Source organism: Sciurus carolinensis, chromosome 12 (genome assembly GCF_902686445.1).
Source record: "Sciurus carolinensis chromosome 12, mSciCar1.2, whole genome shotgun sequence".
NCBI classification, from domain to species: domain Eukaryota; kingdom Metazoa; phylum Chordata; class Mammalia; order Rodentia; family Sciuridae; genus Sciurus; species Sciurus carolinensis.
In genome coordinates, this window is record NC_062224.1 from 48498052 (window position 1) to 48516203 (window position 18152).

The 18152-nt window shown below is 38.4% G+C and overlaps 1 protein-coding gene across 4 annotated transcripts in view; it reads left to right on the forward strand.

Moving 5' to 3' along the window:
- Mpp7 (MAGUK p55 scaffold protein 7) overlaps positions 1-18152 on the forward strand; it is a 222879-nt gene that overhangs the window by 188827 nt on the left and 15900 nt on the right. For 3 of the 4 annotated variants that reach the window (XM_047520687.1, XM_047520690.1, XM_047520688.1), the window contains one exon: positions 5351-5521. In XM_047520687.1, coding sequence (XP_047376643.1) covers positions 5351-5521 — 171 coding nt within the window. Of the gene's footprint in view, positions 1-4741; positions 4760-5350; positions 5522-18152 lie in introns of all 4 variants that reach the window. The other variant, XM_047520689.1, reaches the window with a different exon arrangement.

The following is an 18152-nucleotide window of genomic DNA, read 5'->3' on the forward strand; positions in this document are numbered from 1 at the left end:
ACCACACTAACATTGTTGTACTGATAGAGAATGAGCTCCACTTAGACCAAGAATTACCCTTTCTGTCATGACATCATAAGTAATCTGTTCAGTACAAGATGTATATCAACGTAAATTAGTAAAAAGATTATTCAGTATTTCTTGATTCCATTGATTAATTATTTAGAAAAATATAAAGTTAAAATCATACTTTAGAGGCTTGATCTCATGATTACATTTGAGTAATTCCAGATGGGATTAAAAAAATTAAGTGTAAAGTCATGCAAGCCATTTTTTAAAACTTAAGAAGTTTTAGGAGAATATTTTTCAGACCTAAGAGTAGGAAAATCATTAAAACAATGGAAGAAATCAGAAGGAAAGAACATACAGCTATTTTAAATTTCTGTGGGATTAGTTAAAAGTTAAAAAGAAAATGGAAAATATTAGGACAAAGAGCTTATGTCCTTGTTAAAATTTCCGCGTATGTATTTATGAACATCATAATCAAAGCATAATCAAAATGTATTAACAAATAGTTTACAGAAGAAATAAGAAATGTGAGTGAGCAAGAAATATGAAAATATTCAACCCTGCTACCAGTTAAAATAGCAATGATGTGTATTTTTTTACTTGTCAGATTTAAAGAAGTGATTAGAAATTCTTTTAGGAAAGAACGGTGAAGTGGGTAACTACAGAATGCTGGTAGAAATGGCAGTGGAGATGCATCTGGACAGGATCTACCCAGCTTCCAGCGATTCGTGCTAATGAAATCAGTGACACGTACAGCTATGTACACAGTTATTGTTGGAGTCTGTTTCAGATAGCAAGATGCTTTAATGGACTCCTTTATGGTTTTTTTTTTTTTTTCAACTTTAAGCAAAGCTGTATAATTAAATGATAAATTAATTAGTTATCAAAAATCATATCTACTGGAAAACACTAGCTAAGTAGGATCTCCTTGTGGTCAGGGGCCAACCTGCAGTCTCATTCCAAAGTCACTTTCCTATTGTAACGAAGTGAATGTGCTATTCTTTCAAAAACACAAATCCTGTAGCAGCTGTGGGGTAAGCTCCCTGGAAAAAAACCTGTCCATAAAAGTATTGAGCCAATTATAAATTACAAAAATGTGAAATATAAGGAAAACATATTTTGTGTAAAACTGGTTCCCTTTCTCTGAATTCCATGTCAGTGCTCCTTTTCCCTGTTTTTCTCTTTTAAACTCAGCTCTTGCTAAGACTTTTGCACTGAGAATGGACTGAAATTAAGTGGATTCTAGATTATTTATTCACATGTCTAAAAGGCTTCTCTGCTCACTTTCAGTTTAAGTTCACAGTTTTGGGACTCCCTTTTAGTAAGAAACAAGTATGATGTGAAGGTAAGAAATTATTAATGTCCCTTTCTGACATATACAGTTTAGTTTCCTTTAGGCGTGGACTTTCCTTTAGGCAAGGTGCACTGACACATCACTCATTATTTTACTGAAGGTTGAAAATTAGAGACTGAACTGTCAGGAAGGGCATGCTAAGTACTGTCACCTCTGACTATCCAGGAGGACAGATTTTAGGAAAAATTGCTGTTTTTATTTCTGTAAAATAATCCCAAATGAGGACACCAGATTTCATACCTTTTATTAAATCCTTTGTTCTGACCTTGTTATTGGTCAGTCATTCTGGGCTGGGAATTTTTCTTTCTTATTTTCTTACTCTGCGTGTGTGTATGTGTGTGTGTATGTGCCCATGAGTGTGTGTGTGTGTGTGAATGAATGATGTGGGTGTGTAATTATAAAACGTGTAAGTGGAGCAGTGAAGTAAACCAAAGATATGATACAGAAAGGAAGGATTCTATTTAAATTTAAGTATGTTAACAAAAATAACATGCATTCCTAGAAAGAGAATCTTTAAAAAAAAATGAAAGCATAGTTTTAAATGCCTTACTATTGTTTAAAGTACTTTTGGTATTTTTAATTTATAATTAATTTGCTGGGAATTAAACCCAGGGCCTTGTGCATGCTAAGCATGCACTGTACCATTTATTCACACCCTCATTTTAATATTTATCTTCTCTATTACATTAACCAATTTAAGAATAATTAATGAGCCTCTGAATGTATTCTTCCTATTCTCTAGAGTCTATGCTATGTGAATACAGGGACTACATGTTCCTGCCTTCAAGGTATTTTCAAGTAGTTTGAGACATAATCAAGCATCAGTCTGTAGCTAACATGTAAAAGTATTTACCATAGGCTGGGGACTAACCCAGATGCTCTACCTGAATGATTTAATCTGTAACCACCTGAGAAGTAGATAATTGCCATTATCTGCATTTTAAAGTAGAGAAAATGAGTCCTAGAGAACTTTTCTGAAGCTCTCAAATATACACAGCAGCTGATTCGTTGGAGTCAGAGACTACTGTAGGTACAGGCTGCCCACCTCCAGCCTTTGTTCTAACACTCAGTGACTTTCCTGCACTCACAGATTCCTGTAGCCACCTGACCACCCTTGTCCTGTTTTATAAAACGAGTGTATTGGTTGAGGCACTGAATCCTCATAACCTTTATGTATTCCACTTGATTGACGGTTCCTACTGAAAAGCCGGGGGATAGGAGTATATGAATGACAGTGACCAGAGACATCTGTGCCTAGCAGGAAGCAGGCCTGGATGACCTCCAGAGTTCCTTCCAGCTCTATGTTGTTTGTTTCTGAAGTGTGTTGTCCTTTGGTCTGCTTCTGTGAATTTTAACTCTTGTGAAAACATCAAATGTGTCATGCTTGCTTTGTTGAATAACAAACAGGAACAACAGTAGTTTTGGTTACTGCCTTTTCTAATAACTTCAGTTCTGGAAAAGTTCATCAAACATCTGTTCTTTCCAAAGCCCTACACTGCTCACTACTAGCATCACCAAACCATCCTGTGGATTGTGGTCTCACTTAGAAATCTGATCATCATCTCTTTTTCCCCACTCTTTCGTCCTACAGTTTATGACGAAAGTTAAAAACTTAAGTGAATTGTAATCTGATAAATACTTGCCCTGAAATTTGGGATTTAGCTGTGAGTCACTGATCAGAAAATGTTCAGGATTTTCTTTTGGCTTTTATTTGCTTTGGATGTAGCATTTATGTTTTAGTTATGTTTATTCCTGTGCCAAAAGTTAGTAGTGACTTAAGGAAAACCCTCCCTCTATACAAAGAACAGTTGTGAAGGAATTCATAGTCTTACCTGCTTATCCTATAATTGCTTCTCAGGAGGCAGGAACCATGGGAACCTGAAATTAGAACACCGTGAAATACCCACATTTGACCTTTTCTAGCTAGAATAGTGTAATTTTTGTACTGAATTGTAAGACCTGTTATACTGGATTCCAGTCTGAGTTAGCAGTCACAAGTGACAGAGTTAGGGGTAGCCTGTGGGATGGAATAACTAGAGGCTGCAAATTAGGAAGAGACCCTTGTCCAAGAGCCACTGGACTAATACATGGGAGTCATTGTAAGTGCCTCACCTCCTCCTCTGCTGTTACAAAAACTACCCATAGAAGGGATCCTTTTTCTGGATTCTCAGAAATCCATCCCAGTATCCTAGGAAACAAGAAAAACAGCGTGTAATCTAACAGCGTTTCCTCTGGCCCTTCACACAGAGGATTCCATTTTCTCGGCAGGTGGGATTTTGGGGGTCACCTATCCCATGACCAAGGTAGTGCATTTTCCCTCTTGCTTCCTCATATCTTGTCTCTGGGTTTCATGAATGATGGGGTGTGCTTCTCCTCTTTACCTCTGTATGGGAGCTTTAGAGAGACTTCTTCCTTGTTTCAAATCCCTCATAATCATTTCCCTGAAGTAATCCAAGGATCAGAGGGCCACAGAAATACATTTTCTGATATACTTTTATCAGTCTGTTCTGAATTTTCTGACAAATTTTTGTTAAACTCTGAATCCATAAGGAAAGGTGTACAACTACATGTTTTAATATTCTTTATTTTGAATCTTATTAGATTTGTAAACCCAGTGGTAATAATTATTCACTTCCCTTATATTCCCTAAAATTCGTATAGTTCAATTATTTCATTTTTGCATTTTGTTTAAAAATTTTTGTATTTAAAAAAAAGTCTTCTTCCAGTTTGATCAATATTCTTTTTAAAGAAAATATATTTTTGTACACATACATGTGCTTAGATTTCATACTATGGAGCTGATATGGAATTAATATGTTTCAATAAGCAAAATGTTTTCTCTCCTATTCAAGTCTGGATTTTGAGAGACTATCAAGTTGGTTAGAGTTCATTTGCACATGTTAGTGCATTATTGAATGGTATGTGTGATGATTATCACATATCTAGAAAGGAAATAAAATCAAGCTCATGCAACAGCATAAAAAGTAGGCACAATGAAATTGGCATTAACTGAGAAAAAGAACTTTAGCTGAAATATTTAAGTCCACATGTGAAATGATATCAGTAAGCTGGGGAAGGCTAAAGTACACATGATATTTATTTAAGTGTTTAAAAATTATTTTAGTAAAACATCATATGACCTGTTGATAACAGTACAGTGTTGAGACCCTGAAACTTATTTTGTGTACTTCACATCGTAGATGCATAGAATTTCTACTGGAAGCTCAGTCATTTATTCTACTCCCTTAGAATCACATTAAAGTTGCTTAGGACTGACCTGTTCTTGACTGAGCCTGATTCTGTCTTCCCAATTCAGGGCATAGGCAGATTCAACACTATGCTTTCCCTAATTCAGTTTTGTTTTTTGTTTAATGATAGATGCTGTCTGGGCCACAGGTATGTTGTTAGGTTTTTACTGAAAATATAATTTTATTACCATTATGCATGAAAGAGTTTGTCATTTGTTTTATAAACTTGTATAGCATTTTTAACTTTCTCTTATCAAATGTCTTCACCAGTAAGTCCATGATAAATAATCTTTGTGTTTTCTGACTTATTTTGCTTCATTTTACAGTTATTCTACTTAATGATTTCTAAAAAGGGCTCTTCATGATTTAGAACCAAATAAAATTTATATTATTATTGCTACATAAATAAATGTTAGATAATCCTCTTATAAATTTCTGTTTTGATGAAATTGCTTAATATCTGGTTTTTCCATTACTAAATGCACTTCTAACAATATTGTGATTAAAATTCAACTCAACTTGAAAGAATATTTTTTGTCTTGTTTTGGGTCTTTGTGGCACTAGGGATCAAACCCAGGGCCTCGAATATACTGAGCATGTGCTCTACCCCTGAGCTACATTTCTAACTCAACTTTGAGTGTTTCATTTTGTTTTGTTTGAGGTTTTCTTTTTTGGTTATTACTACACTTTGTGTGTGTATGTGTGTGTGTATACAGATATGCATATTTTTTATTTGCAGCTGGTTTTAGAAGAAGTTTCCGTCTTAGCCGAAAAGATAAGAAAACAAATAAATCCATGTATGAATGCAAGAAGAGCGATCAATATGATACAGCAGACGTACCCACATATGAAGAAGTGACACCGTATCGGCGACAAACTAATGAGAAATACAGACTTGTTGTCTTGGTTGGTAAGTGTTCTTTTGTGTAATTCTGAGAAAATGTGCAAAAGAATAAATATTCCACTTTGAAGTGTACTATAGTTGACATTTACAAGCTAAAAATCACTTCATCTTGAACCTTCTTTGCTTAGTCTCTAAAATGAAATCTTTTTAGTCTTTCCTTCTTATATGCCTTTCAGAGACGTTTAAGGCTTCTGTGAGGATTAGTCCAGGCACACTGGGGAAAACTGTGTTGGAGAGGGGTTAGCAGACACCGCTGCAGTATTAGATGTATCATAGCAACTAAATAATAGAAATGAATATTTTTGAACATAATGCAAGTTCTTTTCTATTCATTTTGAGCAGTCACCATGGTCGAAGGTTCTTATAGCTTTTAGATCTTCAGCAAAGTGAATTACTATGGCAGAGTTTTAGACTGTTTCAAGCAGGGCAGTCATTTAATAAAAATGTCTTGAGGTACTAAGTTCGGTCTTTCTGCTCCCATTAACATTCTCGCATCTCTCTTGTCTAGCTTCACAGACATCCCACCCAGCCTTGTGCTGCTCCACCCCACCCTCATTGTGTTTCTTTAAAAATGAGGTGAGAGGCATGTCAGTTTCCAGGATCCAAGCCAATAATTTTGGAAAAGTTTTTAGAATAAAGGAGCATGGTGTCTCTTGTTAATTGGCTTTTTATAAACTCAAAATGACAGTTACAGGGAAGAGAAAAAATGGAAAGCCAAGGAATTGCCCCATCTCAGTAAGGTGAAGACCTTTGAAAGGTTATAACACATTAATTCAAACAAATGGTGGGTGACTCTTGGGAAATGATGCAGTTGCTCACATCTTATGGCACTGGAAGTGATCGTTCTCACCATCAGGCATTAACTCCAAGGACATTCCAAGTTTTCTTAATTAACCATATCCACATCTCCTCATCTGTGTACACAGAACCTCCCCACACCACACCTCTGTAAGAACTGATGCTACTTTAGAGCTCACAGTGCCCGGCTTCTAGTTCTGGTAGGGTCACACTAACAAGAAGGAGGAACATTCCAAGACTCACGTCAAGCCAGTGGTCACAGATAAATCCTGTGGTCCCTCAGTGACCTCCTGCCTGCCTCCCATCTTTTTGTTCCCATTGTGCCCCTCCCTCCTGGTACTGATCCCCACAGCATCTCTTCTGTTCCCATTGCCACTTCTCAGCCCAGGAGAGACTCGTTGTGATAAACAGGCAGAGATAACGCGATAGCGTGACTCCTCATTACTCTAACATCAAGGTGATCCCCACAGCTAGGCATGTGGTGCAGGCCTGTATTCCCAGCTACTAGGAGACTGAGGCAGGAGGATCACAAGTTTAAGGTCAGGTGGGCAGCTTAACAAGATTCTTGTCTCAAAATAAAAAAAGTTAGGGATATAGCTGAGTGATAAAGTGTCCCTGAGTTCTATCCCCAGCACTGCGGGGGTGGGGGGGAGGCAATGACCATCACAGTTATAACTGTGAGCTTTGTGCTTTCCATAGGAGATCTGACTAAAAGTAGGAATTTTCTTTCTTTTTTCTTTCTTTCTTTCTTTTTTTTTTTTTTCTGTAAGTGCTAACAATAAAGAGGGTGAGAAAGGGTAGATGGATGAGGCTAAACTGTGAGTCTGAGTAGTAACCCAGGTAAGAATAAAAGGAAGTCATTGTCTGAAACAGATAAAGATGGTTGATGGCTATGGAAAAGAAATAGCCAATCCTTAGACCCTTCCAAAGGAAAAGCAGGTTATGGGGAAACTGCCTCATGCATGTTGGACATGCTCATTGCGTTTTTTAGTTTTTTTAAATAGTTTCGTAGATAAACACATACCTTTATTTTATTAATTTATATGTGGTGCTGAGGATTGAACCCAGTGCCTCGTGCGTGCTAGGCAAGCGCTTTACCACTAAGCCACAACCCCAGTCCCCCTCCTTGCCTTTTGTCCCAGGGTACAGATGAATGAACATACCCCCTCCCTACAGTCCCCTTAGGGTATAAACAAGAGGAAGGATGCTGTGCCCATCAGCTTTTCAACACAAGAAGAAAACACTTTAGATAATTATAAAGAGAAAAGTTCATTTTGGCTCACGGTTTTGAGCACCAATGTGATTCCACAAGAAATCTCACACCTGGCCTCATGTGGTAGGTTGCAGCCAAAGCACAGGCACAGTGAAAATATGAAAAATTATCCTCAGACTATGTGTATAAGGTATATAGGAAACAACAGAGAATCTCAATTGACCCCATCACTTTGAGCCTGTGGTAAGTCAGCACATCATGGCAAGAGCATGAAGTGGAATAAAACTGATCACTTCATCATCAGGAAACCAAAGAGAAGGAGAAAGGGATCCCACAATTCCCCTGAGGAGTGCACACCTCCAGTGACCTAAGGACCTCCCCTCATGCCCCAGTTCTCAAAGATTCTACCATTTCCTAAAAGCTACCTAGGAGACCAGACCTTTAACATATGGACCTTGTGGGAGACATTTAAGATCCAAATCCTAGCAAATACCAAAGGGAAATAAAGCTGTTATTGAGCTGTAGTAAGTGCAGGAATTCCATCCAGGGCTCATTAACTGGAAATAGAACACAAGGGGATTTCCATCCTTACAGCTACTAAGCTCAAAAAGTGAGCCCTCATCCTTGATTTCTCACATCCACTCAGTGCCCACTGAGATGCCAATAGCAAATATATTAGATCCTTCAATATTGCCTCACAGTCCCTGAGGCTCTGGTTATATTTTTCTGGTACTTTTTTCTCTTTCAAATTCAGTAGTTTTTATTGGTCTATCTCCAAGATCCCCAACTCTTTCCATTATCATTTTGGTATTTAGTCCCCCGAGTGACCTTTTTTCTTTCAACTATTGATTTCTTTCTGTTGTGAAATTGCCAATTAATTCCTTTCCATGGTTGCTGTTGGTCTGCTGAGGATTTGATTTTTCCAACAGTTCCAAGTACATTTATCTTTAGCTCGCTGGGCTCAGTTAGACTGATGCTTTATTGTTTTGTACTCTAGCTTCAGAGACATCTTGGGGTTAGTGTCTGTTGTTTTTTCTTGAGAATTGGTCACCTTTATCTTGTTCTGTGTATGTTGCATGAGTTTGTTGTGTGTCCTGTATGTTTTAAATGTTGCATTTTACTGACTGGAAGTGTTGTTACCCCCACTTCTCTGCCCCAGAAACATTGGCTGCTTTGTAAGCTGCACTGGCAAATTCCAAAAGTATTCTCAGCTGATTTTCCTGGTCTTTCCCTCTGGCATCTACTCACACTTGTAGCAGCCCACCTGGGGTGACCCTGTCAGTCACCAGGAAAGGTTAGGTTAGGAAAGGTCAACTCCAGCGTCTGCCTTGGGTGTATCCCCTGCGTGTGGCACTTGGGTTAGTCAGAGACATGCACAATGGTTCACACTGAGTTCATTTCTCAAAGCCTTCCTTGTACTGCTCTGGATTCATTACATTGGTGCACAGCTCAGGGGTGAGCCCAGAACCTTTGTGGAGACTGAGCTGCTGTGGCCACTGCTCCCTTCTGCAACTTTGAGATGGGACCTCATGACGTTTAGGCAAAGCCCAAGGTGAGAGGAAAAAGTAAAATAGGAATCTCCCCCCTTGGGGGGAATCACCTGTCACTGTCACATCAAGTTACTGTCATAATCTGACTATCGTCATTTGCATTTTAGAGTAGTAAGTTTATTGTGTTTTGTGCTTCATACAGAGGGTTGGTTATATTCAGTGGGGAGATGGGCTCGGGTGGACTCCCCACCACTGTGGCACCGGAGCTCCCTAAAGCTGTAATCTCATAGGCATGACCTGGCCTCTCTCACGGGCATACTTCAGCCAGCCTCCTCAGACTTGAACAATGAACCCCAGCACTCATGTCTCCCAGGCAGAGTTTATCCCAGTGTCATCCCAACCACCTTTGGAGGTGGCAAAAAAAAAAATATGTCCCCCAAAATAGATAGCAAACTTTGCATTGTCAGCCCAAAATCACACAATAACGTGAGGTATTTTGGCTTCTGCTCTGTGCGAATGCTGTTGTCTAGAGTCACAATCATTGAACTGAGACTCTTCTGGCTAAAACAAGCAAATAGATTAATTTACTCATCCTGTGCACTTCAGTTGCCCTATTTTCCCTTGCCTTTCTGTTCTCTGGGTTCCTGGAACCTGAGTTCTGAGCTGAGTGTGGACTCAGCTTTATGGGCAGATGCCATACCTTTCTAAAAGACAAATCATCTCCCTCTTCTGTTTAGTCCCAACAGGATCATAAAGCTTTACTTATTTTCTGTCATGTGGTGTCAGCCCTGCTGCCATGACTGCTCTTCCTCTGTCTTCTGCTGGCAGTTCTTAAGATGCTAGCTGAGCCCTGATCCTCAGTGGAGATGCTCTCTTAGTCTCCTGGTGGGAGCTTCATCCTCAGGATGTTCCTACGCCAGAGCCAAATGTTGCTGCACCCCAGGGCAAAGTCAATGAGGGCTCATCCTTCCTTGCCATGTGTCTCTCCTCCACTCGGGGATCTTCCCTCTGCAGATTCTTCTGGGCTTTGAGTAAATAACCATTGAATTACTTCAGTAACAGCCCCATTCTCTCTTTTTGTTGCTTTTAACTACTTATTGTGTTTCTTTACTACTAAGGTCTAGCTGTAATGTTTCACCACATTCTCCTGTTTCTGGCTCCTTTCTCACAGTTCGCCCTGAATTTTTAAGTTTTAATTAGTTTCTCAAGTGGGGCCTGTCCTTCTCCATGACATGGAATGCCCATAACTAAAGGCTATGCATGTATTACTCCCTTCAGTCCTCAATATGACAGTGCAGTAAATACTTTTATGCACCCATTTTTACAGATGAAGAAATGAAACACAGAGAGAAGTAATAAGTAACATGTCCAAGGTCCCCCAGCTGTGGTGTGATTAGACCCAAGCACCTGGAGACCAGAATCCTCTTGCCTTTTTTTTTTTTTTTTTTTTTTTTCATTGGTAGCTGGTGTTTTAGTCAGCTTTTTCGCTGCCATGACTGAAAGACCCGACTAGAACAACTGTAGAGGAGGACAGGTTTGTTTAGGGGCTCACTGTTCAGAGGTCTTAGTCCACAGAAGGATGGCTCCATTCCTCGGGGCTCAAGGTAAGGCTGAAATCATGGCAGAAAACTGAGGTGGAGGGAAGCAGCTCACGTGATTATCAGAACGTAGAGAGAGTGACTCCACTCTCCAGATACAAAATATGTACACCATAGCCCCGCCTCCAATGAACCACTTCCTCCAGCTACACCCCACCTGCCTCCAATAACCACTCAGTTAATCCCATCAGGGATTAATTTACTGATTATATTAGGGCTATAGCTCAATCATTTCTCCTCCAAACCTTGCATTGTCTCACATGTGAGCTTTTGGGGACACCATATCTAAACCATAACACCAGGGATTGAACCTGGGGGCACTTAACCACTGATCCACATCACCAGCCTTTTATTTATTTATTTATTTATCTATCTATTTATTTATTTATTTATATTTTATTTTGAGACAGGGTCTCTCACGAAGTTATCTAGAGCCTCACTAAGTTACTGAGGCTGGCTTTGAACTTGCAATCCTCCTGCCTCAGCTTCCTGAGCTGCTGGGACTACAGGGATGCACCACCATGTCCAGCTAGAACCCTCTTTCTTATGTCACTGTGGAATGTGTCTTCCAATCTATAACATCAAGGCTGTGCTTTCCCTCCATGATATCTAAATATCTTATTTTTTCTTTTCTTCCTCTTTGACATAGGCTCCATCCATTCTTTTTCCTGACAAATACCTCCTCATTTTGTGAACATTTGGATCTGAGTCTAGCAGAAGCATACATTGTACCCTTAAATCCAGCCCCCTTTGCTACCCTCAGATTCTCTGCTGCAGCCCCCAGGTTGGTCCAGCAGGCTTGCCAGGCTCTCCTCTCTCTTCCCCACATTCATTCTACCTAGGCGTGGCCCCCTGTTGCACACATCACTGTTTCTCTGTCCCTCTTTACAATACACCAGTGAATTCCTCAAGTATTCTAGGCTGGTTTTCCTAGGCTTTCCCGGTCAAATCTGCAACCCACTTGGGGTAATTCTCCCAATAGCAGGGAAGGAACTTTTTGTGCCGCTCTGTCTTCAGAGTTGAGAGCTTGCCTCTTAGTGGTTTTTTGATAGCCACAGACAGAGCCTTGGAGGATACACCAAGAGAAGAGCCCAACCTTTCTCCTCTGACCTCTAGCCCCTACTTGAGGGCTTCTCATACTGTAGCGTGCATTCCAGTCACCTGGGGATCTTACTAATATGCAGTCTCTTGCTAGCCTGAGACATGTCTGGGATTTGTGTTTCTAATGAGTGTCCAGATGCTGCTGGCCCCATTGATGAGGCAATGCATTCGCCTGTTGCTACTGGTCATAATGCAAGTGCCAAAAGGTACTAGCACTGTGCACACAGGGGAAAAAAAAAAGAAAAAAAACCTCATTGCTCTGTTTGAATGGGTTCAGTTGTCATTAACTTCTTTGTGGGTGTTTGCAAACTGGCTGCTGATTATTTTGACTTTCTCCTTCTGGGGCATCACCTTTCAGTTTTGTGCTCGCCCATGCCTGTGTTGTGATGATGGTTAAAAACTTTGGGTTTTATCCTAATGTGCTGTTCAGAATTTGCTCAGTGACATTTTAGGTTTGATTTGTCTGTTATGTTCAATTGATTGATTGTTCTTTTTACTTCTTATTCTGAAAGCCCTGAAGGAAAAATAACTGAAACTCTTTAGCCCCATTTTGGAGCGGTGGCTGATATAATGCAGTATTTATATTGATAACAGTTCCCTTGTGACAGAACAGACTGAATGAAGAATATTACTCTTATTCTTTTTGTCATGTCAGATTACATAGTATACCCAGGGAATAGTATGTCCTGGATCTGTGAAGAATAAAGAGAATGATGTAAACATGTTATGTTCATGCAAACTTCTTAGTAATGTTTCTACTTATGGAAGATTTGTAAACCTGCCAAAATGCCTGTACAGGTAGAAGCCTGCACAGCTCCCCAGGTGCCACTGACAGCATTAGAGTGTGTCCTCCTACTCCCATCCACGCTGTGGTCTGCCATGCAAAATGACATTCTGCAGTGGAATCTGGTGACTGCTCAGGATAGTTTTATGAAACTGTCCTTCCAGAGTGTTCCCTATTATTAGCTTTCTTCTGTGTAGTCACTGCTCAGATATATCTTTGATGTATCAGAAGTTTAAAGTTTGTTGCCTGAGGAAATCTGCATTTGTGAGGCCAGGTAGTGTAGGAGAGAAACAGGCCTCTGGGGGCCTTACAGCAGAAACCCAATTCTCTTCTGCCCCTCAATGGTCATGTGACATCTGTGCCATTCACATTCTCTCTGTCCTTCAGTTTCTCCATCTGAAAAGTACCAATAATAAGAACACTTTCTAGATTTGAGGGCGAAACCTAATAATCTTTGCAAAGACTTAAACCAATTCCTAGCAGCTAGTAAGGTTTTAATAAAAAGCAGTTCTTGTATATTATCTAAAAATACTAGCAAGATAAACATGAAATGTTCTAGTGTAAGCAGGCTCCAGATGACTTTGAACCTCAGTGTTCAAAACATTTATAAGTTAGATCGTTTAGCAGTTTATCATCTGAAATAGGTAATCATGCAGGGGATTCGTGTTTTGGAAGCTCTAGCTTGCTCTTGAGTTCACTGTTTACTTTCATGGTCTTGTAAAAAAAAAAATTGCATACTTAGGATATATTTCCATGACTTCTACAACAGAAATATATCCAGTCTGTCTCTACCCAGTGTTTTCAAAGCCATTGAGAGTAATGATATTTGCCTTGAAACCATTAAATAAATATCATTGGGAAGGTACATATTATTTTCTTTTATTATTATTATAATAATACATAATTTTATTCTTGGACCCAGTGTTCAAAAAATAAAAGATAGACCAAGTTGTTACCATGGCAAAAGCGTGGCCTCAGAGAACTTTGAACTTTGTTTAGAGGCATTTAATTTTTCCTTCATCTCATTAAACATATTACTCCTGAGCCACATTTTAGCCACTAAAACTTCTCCATGATAGTTTCTGTTAAATTCCTTTCTGCATTTTATTTTCTAAAATGTGTTGTGAAAATAGGCATTTAGTGTGTTTTCCTACATGACAAATTTTATCTTTAATAAAATCTGATTTTTTTCAAAGTGAAGTAGTAAAGTCAAATAATGCGGGGGCACTGGGGAGAGGAGCAGGAAGAAAGCCTTGGTGTTAAAAAGCTACTAAAACACTTTTTGTGGTCTAAGCCAAAACTAGAGCTGAAATTCATCTTGTGGATATTCAGACAATTTGTGACTTGTTCTGTCTGGTTATGAGGCAGAAGAGGAAACTAATAATAAATCTTTCCATATATTTCACATTTCTAACTTGAGCATTAAGTACTGTTCTGCCCTCTTTTGTGCTGGATCTTATGTGCTGCCTGAAGACTGCTTTTCAGAGGTCATTTGAATAAATAGACATTTATAAGACTGTCATCATTTTTCCATAAAACGATGATGTAACACAGTCTCCCACATAAAGCAGAGACAAAAAGTACTCTCTCAAAACTAAAGGTGTAGGTTAATAGGTGTTTTAGAATTTTCATTGTTTTTGTTGAACTTCCATTGAAGGCTTGTAGGAATTAGTCTGCTTTGGAGGATTTTATATAGATAACCATAAAACCAAAAGTCATAATTAAATTTATGAGTGTGTGATGCATTTAAAATTATAATCCTTTGTCTAGAAGAAGCAAATATGATCTTCATTAGAATCACAGTTGGCTTTTGATGTCATTGGTCTTTTTATACTTGGGCGTGATTTCTGGGCATAAGTCATAGTGCTGTTCATTCAGCTGATTTTTACAGAAGACTGACTGCTGGGCTTTGTTCTGGACACGTGGGCTCATTAGTGAATACCATAAGTATTCTTTTCCTCAAGTTGTTTACATTCTGATGGGAGAAAATAGACCAAAACCATGTTTGTAATAAATTAATTATAAATGATAAAGGGGAGTGGTTTAAGAGGGGAATCAGGCATTTGGGACCAAGACATGATAGGTTTTGCTTCAGGATTCTGATTATCCCACAGGAAGGTCACTTTCAGAGCAAGTTCTGAAGGAAGGAAGGGGTACCCAAGCCCTTGGCTAAGGAAGATGGGCATGATTGTATCTTGACCTTTTAATTTTTTCTCACTTTTGCCATAACTCTGAGATAGAAGTGAGGCAGATACTTAAGTCAGTCTCTGTAAGTCTAGGGCAAATAGCTGCTGTGGAAAAAATTATACTCTTTCAGCAAGCTTTCTACTCCCATTTTGTGTCCTTGTTTTCTTCTTTTCTTGGCACTAGCATTACAAACTTATGCTTCATTATTAAAAATTTTTCTCCCATTATGAATGCAACAGAGGCAAGGAAATCTGAATTTCTCTCAGAGCTTCTTAGAACAGCTAAGTAGCTATACTTTTTATAGAGTTTGATTCCAAAGGAACTTTAAATTTAGTTTTATAAACAGACTTGTCACTCTCATGCAATAATCCAGCCACCCACTAATATGATCATTCTAAGATTGTGGGTCAAATGTACTAGCATGGTTTTTTTTATTTTATGCCTAGAGCAACCAGATATTAGTGCTACCATATGACAAGTAGACATTTTATAACACATGTCTGATCTGAGGGATACCTAGAGATTTTGTTTGATTTATCTTATAGTAAATCAAATGAATAAGTATGTTTTTTCAGGTAACAAGGCAGTTTGGATATTTATTACAGACTCCAGTAATTCTCCTACTTTTCTCTGGATAGTAAGAGCAACAAGTCTGGCCAGTATCATAAAAATGTCTATAGGGAATTGTGGAAGCATTTTCATGTGAAGTAATACAGATACACTGGGGTGAGCACATAATAAAAGCTATATCCATTTCAGTAGCCTTCCATGTAATATGCCATTTTTATGTTTACAACAAGATATACTAAGATCAGCATAAAACCTGAATAGTACTTTGTTAGAGCAACAAATATTCCTCCAATATACAACTTAATATTGGACATAAACTCTTGAGTTGTTCAATTCGGTAGTCATCAGCCTTCAGGAAAACTATACCTAAATTCTAAGTCAGACATTAACAAATGAAAAATACTTTAGGTTCATCATTTATAGATAGCATGTCATTTGAAATATACATATATAAACATACATAAATATATATCTCTCATTTCATTGATTGCAATAAAATTATTTTCACAAGAGTAATATAATATTGCTGTTCTAGCAAATACTTATTCATTCACTTAGGGTCTGCATGAATGTATTAGTAAGTAGATGGTTGAGGCTCCAAAGTACAGAGCCACAGGCATGACCTGAAACTTTTTTTTTTTTCCATGTATGACACTTTAAAGCTCTTTCAGTGCAGTGTAGTCTGAAAGTACTTGTCTAGGTACAGTTTTATTGCCTTAGTGCTTTTTATACTCACTTAGCCTTTTGGTTTTTTAATTATATGTGTGTTTCAGATTCAGGAAGTAGATCTCTTTGGGAACCATGTTACAGAATGAAAAACACATCAACTGTGAATTAATTTTGAAAGTATATTGCGCTAGCATTCTATTAAAAATATCCACCCATAGCATTTGTTACAAATAATAATCACTTGCACATATTTGTGGTATAAAAAGATAAAAATCTGAAATAAAACAATGAAAAAACTTGACCTCTTATAATGACAATAATGCCAGCTGATTTAGGGGGTCCTTTGGGGAAAAGTGTCATATATGTCTAAATGATCCTTGTATCTAAATGAAATTTGAGAATTAATATATATGATTTCTTAGCTTTGCTTTTTAAGATAAAAATGAATGTTTTCATGTGTTAACAGCAACTATTTCCTTAAATGTAAAATTTAAAAGAAACTTTACTAGCATCATTTTATTGACACTTTAAGTGGGCTATATTTTTTTGGCTAAAATGAGCTTTTTTATATAAAATTTCACACTTGACACATTTGCCTCCATTCAATAAGGAGTTACTAATTAAATCGAAATCATCAGCAGTCTTTTGAAAAGATCTTAGGTAGAGTGAAAAAAAAAAAAAAAAACAGACTTTTGAGCAAACAGATGGGCTTTTTAATACTACCTAAGACACATTCCAGATGTGTGACCTTCTGAAAATTACCTAACCTTGCATTGTCTTAGTTTTCTCATCTGTGAAATGAGGATAATGATAGCTTTCTTTTAGGGATGTTTTGAAGATTAGTCGTGGTGTATGAAACCATGTAACACATGCCTGCCACATGAAAGGGCCTCACCTTGTCCTTGTCATCGTCATCAGCATTCCAAAGCTTGCTGTCTGCAGTTTAAAGATGTGCTATGTGGATTCTCTCCTCTGCTTTTACTCTGCCATTAATTAGCAAGTGCAGTTGAAAACAAACTAGAATCTCTTCACCTACGTGTATATAAATGCATTTAACGTACGTATTGTAAAAATGTACGTACTGAAGGGTAAACTGAATCCATCCCACTAAAGAGGCATATGAATGAACCTCAGTTTACCTCCCTTTGTATTCTGTATAGAAGATGACCAACTAAAAATGTTGCAAACTTACGCCTAACCACATAAGGGGATACAGAACTGGAATGCCATCTAAGTTGTGTCCTTTTGATGTCAAGAAGAAACTGCCAGACTTCTCTAGTATGGATGGCAGAATTGATTCAAGGACCCTGCAGGGAAAAATGCTATTTGTAGGTCCGCAGGATGGTTTTATAGTGAAAATGATTGAAATTATGTCCCTATTTTAAGCTTTTTGCAACAATACTTCCGTCTTTGAAAATGACGATCTAGAATAAAAATCTTGGCATACGAATGTATATTCCGTGAATGTGCAATAGAGTAAATTCATTTATAAGGGTTAAATTATGAAGTTATCACATGGAGGCCAAAACTGAATGTGGTCAGAATCTCAGGATATCACTTTGGACAGGGCATACTTTTCCCTACAAATTCAAACACTTCTAGTTTTTTCCCCCACGGTTATTTTAATGTGGATAGTAGATGAGATAAGAAAATGCTAGTCATTCAGCAAAGTACCTCACACTCTGGAAAGTACTCCAGAGCTGAGACCTACTAAAGAAATGCTAAATTCACATCACTTCAGGATATCAGTGGGATATTGTGGTGTCTGTTATAAAAGGGAGTGTCAAGAGGCACTCTTAGAAAGTTAGAGGAAGTTGCTGGAGAATTGATACCTGGCAACAGTATGGGGAAAGGTAGAGGTGGTATTGAATGACCGCCAGGGGGAGAGGTATTTTCGTACAAGGTGAGGGACTGAGAAGCACAGTAGAGAAGGGAGGTGCAGTTGCCAACTCTGCCTCTGTCTTTGTTTACACTCTTCCCTCCACCCACACTGCCCACCCTACTCCTCTGTGTTCATCTGTAAGTCCCTCTGTGTTAGTCAGCTTTTCATCACTATGACAAGAGTACCTGACCAGATCAACTTAGAGGAGGAAAAGTTTATTTTGGCTCATGGTTTCAGAGGTTCAGTGCATGGTCAGCCAGCTCCATTGCTCTGTCTGGAAGCAAGCAGCATATCGTAGCAGAAAGGCATGCAGAGGAAAGTGTTAGCTTATGGCAGCCAGGAAGC